A 9438-nucleotide genomic window follows, 5' to 3' on the forward strand; every position below is an offset into this window, starting at 1 on the left:
ATCACCATCACGTGATGTACTCCAATCACAAATTTCTACTTCTATATCCTCCAAGTCTTCTACTTCTATTGTGTAAGCCTTACCATCTAACCTATCACCCTCATCATCCTATGCTTCTATCCTCTCAGCCTCAATAGGACCTTCCTCAACCTCTATCCTCTCACCCCCAACTTCAAGTTCATCTGCTTCTATCCTCTCAGCATCACCTTCCTCAACCTCTATCCTCTCTTCCTGCACTTGATATGCTTTTGTCCTCTCAGCATCACCCCCCTCAACACCTATGCTCTCACCCTCAACTTCAACTTCTTGTGCTTTTATCCTCTCACCCTCATCTTCATATGCTTCTGTCATCTCAGCCTCACCAACAACAACTTTTATCCTCTCACCGTCAGCACCTACCCCCTCATCCAACTGTTGCCTCACACCACCATTTATACCCTCAGCAAATTGTGCATCCTCACCACCCTTATTCACCTGAGGTGCAACTTCGTCACCTCCTTCATCAACGTTGTATTCAATCATGTGAATCACTTCAGCTTCAGACACAGTGTGCACAACATATAAATGAATTGTCCATTTAACTGAGTTAAACTGACCATATGCATGGCACCTACGTCATCACACAATGCTTCTAGCCTATCATCTAATACAGGGTCACATCCAATAGAAAACCACAACTCCTTAAAACCAGCGTACCCAAGACTTTTGACTACACTCACTACAACAAAATAACTCCATATACGTCAAGATCAAAATACATTGTCTCACTTTCCCCTTCATACTTCAGGCAACCGTCATTGACGAATTTTCCCCCATGGTGAATAACAACCTCTATATCATTCATCACACTCAACACAATCAACAATATTCTACACCTACAAATAAGCCTAAAACGACAAAAAACACCGCTTATTAAAATGATATTGACAAAACAAACAAACTGTAACTATGGAGGACATGGAGGACCATAATCGCAATATGGAAACACCACATTTTCAGACAACCCCAACCCCACATTCAAAAAAGCATCCCCAGACAACAACAAAAACAATCAAATATTAAATTCATATCTAATGGATCATACACATACTAACCTTCCAGCAAATTCCACTCAAACTACTTGACGCACACGTAGAAGGACTTCATGATTCACGTCCAAACTCCAATGACGAAGCTCCAAAGCTCTAATGGAGTCTGTATCCTCTCCGCTAATGACTTCGCACGAGCTTCCGATGCACTCTCCTCTTAGATTTTTAGTCCAAATTGAATCCCAAATTCAATTTGATTGAACTCTAAATCCCATTTCAGAATTCCCTAATTTTATATTATTTCATTTTAAATAATTCCACGCATAAAGGCTAATCCATGCCACATTTCAACTCTAAAAAGGCCACGTTTAAAGAAATTAACACGTCATCCTCCCAGTTGTGCAAAAACTTAACCTCGTTAACTAAATTTAACGGCAGCGGCTTAATTGATTGACATTAACACTTATAAGGACTCAATTGGGGATTCTAATAAGAAGAGGATCAAAATGGGAAAACCCCCATAAATAGGGACAACTAAAGGGTTTAAACCTTATATAATTTATCTAAGAAAAGTTATTTTGACAACTTTATAATATCTATTCATTTATAATTAGACAGAAACTATTTTTATGTTGTAACACCAAGTGGCCTCCTCTAGCTACCTTCTTCCAAGAGTTGGTCCAACCTCTCTTAGAATATCACTTAAAATCATTTCCATCAACACAAAACACCCTAAGACCGAGACATTTAGTCTTTAACCTATTGTCATTTGCACACTTCATCCAAACCATCCGCCTTTTCATGGTTCTTTTCCTAGTTTTGGCCCAACCTAGTTAGGAGATTGCTATTAAGTTTACTTAAAGTTTTGTTTAAGTTTTATCTCAAGTAAAACCAACAAATACTTTTTTAAGATATATTTTATGAAAGTTGTTTCAAATATAAAGATTCTTACCATCTTCAATGTTGGGATCTAATTATAAAAAGATTTTCTCTCATAATCATAAAATAATCTTGTAAGAAGAAAACATTGTTTGTAATACGCTGTCAATTCTAATATGAGACTATACTTATTTGAGAATTGTTTCCATATAAAAAAACAGTAGAAAAACTCAAGGCATATATATTAATGAAAACTAGTAGAGAAAAACCTTTTTATGCCGATTAAATCTGATTTTTTATATTAGTTTTAGAATCGTTATAGAAGCAAATAGAAAGTATTGACTTTTTATACCGGTTCAGATCATACGTAGAAAGTATCACTTTTTAGGCCAGTTAAAGGTATAACCCATATAAAAAAGAAAATTGTTTTCAAAAATGTTTTTCAAGTAACCAGTATGATTTCTGGCAACTCTGTGGCTAGATGCATTGACCTTGAGTGAATATCTAATATGGAAACAAGCAAAATAACATTTGTTTAAAGACTATACAAAAAAAATGTCTCTCTGAAGCCAAATTCATCCATATCCATGGATATAACATAAGTGGAATAAGTTTATTAGACTAAATGAGGAAACAACAAGCTGTAATTTTGTGAAGACAAATATACTTCAATAATAGTAGAACAACAAACACCTGTTCACGGTTGTTTCACATGCACATATTCAATCCCTTTCACCACTAATTTCTCCATCTACAATTTTCAACCAAATGAAAACAAAAGTAATACTTACACGAGAGAATTTCATGTATGAGAGGGTGAATTACTAATGTTTCTAAAAGGAAACATGACAAGGAACTTCCGAAAGTACATCTTCCTTAAATCATCTTCTTTAAAGAGAAGAAGAATTGATTGGATTGAAAACCACTGAATTTATTAAAAGACCCTTTTAAGTTAGGTATATTAAATAGGTGGGACTTATAGCTTATAAATATTAAGAGAGAGATGGCACCATTGTTAGGCGACAGGTGATTGAAGAGAGATAACAAGCAGTAATTACATTGCATCCAATTATGGATAGAGGGTAGGTGAGATGATACAAGTCTGAATCAGCATTCTAAAAGATAACACAAAAATGGCAGTTGTTAACTTAATAGCAACAAGCTCACGGTGTGTCATGATTGAAAATTTCAGGACATGACCACCTCTTGCCATGAATGTGATATTCATCTTTATCCCTACACCCAACATTTCACAACCAAATCTATGTGAGTGTTTTTCACTTTGCTAATCACTCAATCATTAATTCTTCCTCCTTTTTCAACTATGAATACAGTCAACAAACCAGCTTTTTCATAATTTAGAAAATATTGCATTTTTTTTTATTATTCATTATATGTTTTAATATTTGCAAGATAAATAAATACATATATAGTTCAAGAAAACTCTTATACGAATATTTTATATTTTTACAATATTGTAACATTAAAAAATATAGAACTTAATTAATTTTAATTTTTATCACTGTACATTAATAAATATTTATGTTATATTATTAAATATGGTGATTCACATAAGTATATATATATATATATATATATATATATATATATATATATATATATATATATATATATATATATATATATATATATATATAAGTATTCATGAAGTTTAATTAAAAATATTTAAATTAAACATATTTTCAACATTTTAATTTTGTGAAAGAAAAAGCTAAGAAGTTAACCAAATCATGTTTTGTAAATATTGAAACCATGGAAATAAAAACATTTTAAAAATTATGAACAAAATATTATTTGTCTTTCTCAAACCATTGAAAATTATCAAAATAATATTTTGTAAATGACAATATATTCGTAAATGATCAAAACTAATAGATTAAAAGAAACAACTAATTATTTTGATTGATATCAATGAAATACATAAACAAAAAAAAATAAGTTAGAAAGCAGAAAACAAATTAACATATTGAACACAGACGTAAAACTTTAAAGTAAAATCCACAAACTAATACCAGCCCTAACATTTCTCTTCTTACAATAGTTATTTGTAAACCAGAATTTTATTACATAAGGGAAGTAATGATAATTGATAACATGTTTTGAATATAAAGAAATTAGGTTTTTAATTAAATTGGAATGTAATTTTTTTTTGTGATATTCTAGTATATGTCTTAAAGTAATGTGTTTTTACAATTAAGTAATAATATGGATCAAATTTGTTATTATGTTACAGATTCATAATTTAAATGACTACTTATGCTATATGTTCCGTACTCTAGCCATTAAATGATAGCTCAAGTGAGAGAAGTTGTGGTAATTTTTTTTTCTTGTAGAGCTTTGCAAAAAGTTTTATTACTTAAGTGTTGGTTCATAACTTGAACAAAGTCAATTATGTTGTATTTTATTTGGGATATCATCTTACAAATAAGGAACTTTGATGTTAGAACATGAATTTGATAATGAGTTACATAATAGATAATGAATATAATATTATTGATAGATTTTTATCAATGGATATATTTGTCGATAAACGTTAATTATCGACGGATTTTATCAATGGTTTTTAATTTGTTTTTTACTGATGATCACTTATCAACAAATTTTTTTCGGTAAGTGACACACACATTACCGACGAATTTTTCTGTCTAGAAGTGACATATACATTATTGATGGATTTTTTCACCGATAATGCATATGTCACTTACCTACGGAAAAAATCGTCGATAAATTAATCGGTAAAATGAGCGGAAATTTTCTTGCCCATTTTTCCTCTCTGTCTGTGAGACACATATTATTTATTTTCTCTCACTCGCATGTTTTTCCATATTTGTGCGAGGCAACATCGTTTTTATCCTCCTTCCCCATCTCACCACCATACCTCCAAGCCCAAGCCGCCTCCATCTCCATTTAATCAGGCCACCTCTCCGTCTCCACCATCTACGTCTCCGTCTCCATATTTGAGGTCTTCCACTCTAACTTTATCCTCTTTAGCACGAACAGGAAAGGGGTAGTGCCTCTATTTTTCCCTTTCATGAAACTATGCAACTAAGCATTGTCTCCACCGTGCAACCTCACTGTTCACTCAAAGTCCAGTCAAAGCCATTGTTCGTTCGAAGTCTGGCCAAAGCCAATGTGCAACTTCCCCTTTCACCATTGCGCACCCTGCATTCTTTGGAATGAGCTGTATTTATTTTTGAAATGAACTCTTTGTTGGATGCATAAAAATGAAAGGAAGAAGCAGAACCAGAACGGAAAAGAAGATGAATCAGATCGGTATATTTACCGACAAATTTATCGACGAATTTTTTTTCTTTGATAATTATCGACAAAATAAAAAATCCATTGATATAATTTACCAACAATTGTTTAGCCGCCGATAATGCGTTGATAATGACCATTTACAAATGGATTTTACACATTACTAACCAATTTTAGTCATAATATTCGTTTTTATTGTAATACATCGACATATAAGATATGAGTTCATTTATGAATTTGTAACATCATGTATAATGTAACAATTCAAATCACGTTTTTCTATAATAATTTTGAAAAAAAAAAAAAACAAAAATTGATGAGAATGTATGTTAGTATTATCCATGCGACAAAACGATAATTAGAGTAACAATTGCTCTTATACAACAAGTCCAGTATAGCAAAAAATGTCATGAGAGTACCAACTCTTGATAAAGTTAATCATAACATTGAGGATCAACACATAACCAACTATACTAATTTTTTCAAGGCCTATAGTGTTCATCCATGCAAAAGAACTAACAGCAACCTCATAGACATACATATATCATAACCTTGAAATGTTATATTTATTCATAACTCTCACTTTTACATGTTGTGTGGATTTATAAGTCTCACATGATAGAATGTTAAATCACCTAAAAGAATATAAAATAAAGAGTGTTTTTTTGTTTTTTCTTTAAATCCTCCCATGATATTATCTCATTTAAGAAAAAACTTAGATCTTATATTCTATACTAAAAGATTTCTTTATTGTAGACAAAATTGATAGTTATGGAATACTTATGAAAGTCATTTTAAATGATTTTAAATTGTCAGACCTTCTAATCGTATCTTCAATTCATGTCGCATCTAACATTACAACAGTTAAGTATTATTCAAGAATAATCACTTACTATTCTTTAAATAAAATAAAATAAAAAGTATTTTTGCACCGAATACATTTAAAAGTATGAATTAATTATTGTACAAAAATAAAGAAGATTTTGAGACAATATCCATCACAACATAATATAACACTCAAATTGAATTAATTTTACACACAATCACAACCACACACACATATATATTTATATTATTTACGTTCTTTTTTAATTTATACATACAGATAGTGTTACATCACAACTATTATTTCATTTAAAAAACTAAAACGTGCTATAATTCATAACTACTTTTTTAAAAAGAAATTGTGTATTACAATTTGACTTTATGAAAACCACCAAAAATATCTTGATATGAATTAAATTTGAGTTTTTCATTTTTTATAATTTAAGTGAAAGACAGCTTCTTCTTGTTTTTTTTTTTAAAGTGACTATTTTCTTAAAAACAATATTGAAACAAAGGAGATCAAATTTCTTGAAGTCATTCTCAAATTTCCTTCCAAAGAACATGTAGAAAGCACACTTTATATACGGAAAAAGTTTTCTTAACAATTTTTTTTAACAACTTTTTGATAATACATAACAGTTTTTGATTAATCCATTTCAAATATTTTTTTTTAAATAAATTTAAACAGACTAATAAAATAGTTACCTACTACATTGTTGAAAAGTTGTAAAAAAAAAAATTGTTTATATATAACATAGTTGACGTACAAAACAAATACAATAGTTCAGACTTGCCAATTGGCAAATCCACCAAAGACGGTGCTCGATGTTTGTGGAATTCCGCAGAATTTAAGCCAACATGCCAGAAGCAATATTCTCCTTGCTTTCTTCTTCATCCATTGTATCACAGAGTGCTCTTCCCCTTGTCTCTGGCAAGAATATTCCATAAACCCCACTGAAACCTATCACCAACCCAAAAACCCCGTAACACAGAAACTTGTTCGCTCTTCCGGCACTCACCAGCATTGGACTGAACGCGCCACCTAACACCACTGCTAACCTTGCCATGGACAGTGCTGAGTTCCTCACACATGTTGGGAAGAGTTCGGTGGTGTAGATGAGGTAGATGTTAAACGAAGAACAGGCGCTGAAGAATGATATCAACTCGAACCCTATTTGGAGATTACTCCATGGCTTGACTTCAACGATAGACAACACGCTGAAAACACCACTGAGGATGGTAAAGAAAAGGAGTGCAATTCTCCTGTTGAACTTGTCTATGAAGAAGAAGACAATCAATGCAGAGGGTAACTCGGATAAGGCATTGAAAGTGACACCCAAGTAGAGGTTGAAAGAGAGGTTTTGAAGGCCTAGTGGCATGCCATAATAGACGAGTCCTATGCCTATACCCATGCCCATAATTGAGACGAGCCTTCTAGATGACCATTTCTTCTGTAGAAGAATTCTGAGGGCTGAGAACAAATCCACGTTCCAAGTTTCTTCCTTGTGGGACATGTTATTAATGGCCAAATCCAGGTTGCTTTGAGTCACAGATGTGATGCATTTCAGCGTGGCCACGGCTTCTTCTGTCCTTCCTCGCACTAGAAGCCATCTTGGGGATTCCGTAACGAACACCTTCACCAATATGCAGTAGATCATCGTTAAAATCGAAGTCCACAGATAAAGGTTCCTCCACGAAGAACTCTTGTTTGCGTAAGCCATGACTGGTAAGGACAAGAACCCTACATATATGCACACCACATTCGATTTACTCTCACTTTACTTTTTATATTAAAAAATTAATAAATTAAGCTATTTATATTATTCAATAATAATAATAATAATAATACTTGTAAGACAACTGTGTCTCTCACGTGGACAAATAAAGAGGAAGAGATGTGCATGTAGATGTTGCCCTTTTTGTCAATAACATACTTTATAAAGTGGTCTTTGTTTGGGACCCTACATGGCTTTTCGATCATAATTGACCTCATGCACAGACAGGAGTTTAGGAATACATTTCTTTCACTATACGTAGTTTATTAAAATTTAAATAAAAATATTTTTATTCATTTTATTTGATAATATAATTGATTTAATAGTGGTTTTATTTTATTCACTTTTCCTTTCAAGTTCTGGTAAGTAGTTAAAAAAATTATTCTTAAATTCAGATCAAATATTAACTTATTTTTATATTTTAACCCGTGGACAGAAGGTGACTTACGACCACTTGCTCCGCGCGTGCTTACCTACCTATAGTGAAGCAAAAGAAGCCGATGACACTGGTCTGGCCGCGCCGCCGTTTGCCCACGATCTCGGTGGCGAGAACCAGCGCGGAAGTGCCAATGGTGGCGCGAGCAAAGCCGCAGAGGAACTTGAGCGCGGAGTAGATCCAAACGTTGGGCGAGAGAGTGGCGAGAAGAGAAGTGATGCCCATGACGAGGCAGGAGAAGAAGAGCGTGTTCTTTCGCCCGAGCGAGGAGTCAGCCAGCGAGGCCAGCCCGAATCCTCCCACCAAGCACCCCACGAAGAAGCTCGAAGCGGGAAGCCCCGATATTACGGAGTTGGCGCACTCCAGACCCCACTCTGACACGGTGGATGCATGCGCAGGCCCGTCCCACGCCCACCACTCCCTGGGAAGGTCACAGAGTGTGGCGGTGGCGGCGCAGTCATTGTCAGCGCTGGTGCAGTGCCACGAGGGCTGGGCGTCGGTGAAGACGGTGATGAAGGTCTGCTGGGCGTCGAAGAGCCAGGCGATGGAGACAAGTACTGATTGAAGGAACTGGGACCAGTTGAAGTCGCCTATGCAGAGTTCGACGGTGGATCCCAGGGATGGGTGGTGTTTGTTGGGTGGTGGTGGTGACGGTGGTTGTTCTTGTGTGTCAGATGATGGATTGGGTTGGCAGAGGAGAGGGGTGGGATCTGCCATGAAAAGAACAAAAATATACTTTGTTTTCTTCTCTCGTAGTTTTCACGCTTATGCAAATTGTGTCTGTATGCAAGGGGTTTATATGGTGTGGAACGTTGGATCTTTCTCGATGCATCTTCGTTTATCTTCCAATACTAAATGACTCAGTTAACCCTATCTAATTTACTCACACTGTAAACTAATTTAAAAATTAGATGGGAAAGTTTTGAATTTAAGAAGTTAAACTAAATTTTTTAAATAGAAATGAAAGAATATACATTGGTATATATAATATAAAATCATTTTACATGCAAGTAGTCATTAATTATAAGAACATGTGATATTAGTGCTGCTGCATCAAGTTGAAGTAGCAAATTGGTCTTGCCACGTGTTTTAATAAATAAACAAATCTGTTTTGAATCAATAATTTAAAAACATGTACTGCACCAAGAATTGCTATATTTAACTAGATTTATTTAGAAGTTAATTAACTAACTGTCTAGTTAGGGAATCAAATTAA

General features: G+C 33.8%; 1 protein-coding gene across 1 annotated transcript; it reads right to left on the reverse strand.

Moving 5' to 3' along the window:
• Positions 1-6698: 6698 nt before the first annotated feature.
• LOC106757192 (organic cation/carnitine transporter 3) lies at positions 6699-9012 on the reverse strand. The gene is made up of 2 exons (XM_014639809.2): positions 8264-9012; positions 6699-7752 (listed from the first exon to the last, which is right to left on the reverse strand). The coding sequence occupies exons 1-2, from the start codon at positions 8937-8939 to the stop codon at positions 6860-6862; spliced, it is 1569 nt and encodes a 522-aa protein (XP_014495295.1). The 5' UTR covers positions 8940-9012; the 3' UTR covers positions 6699-6859.
• Positions 9013-9438: the final 426 nt, after the last annotated feature.

Source organism: Vigna radiata, chromosome 3, assembly GCF_000741045.1.
Source record: "Vigna radiata var. radiata cultivar VC1973A chromosome 3, Vradiata_ver6, whole genome shotgun sequence".
Taxonomy (NCBI): Eukaryota; Viridiplantae; Streptophyta; class Magnoliopsida; order Fabales; family Fabaceae; genus Vigna; species Vigna radiata.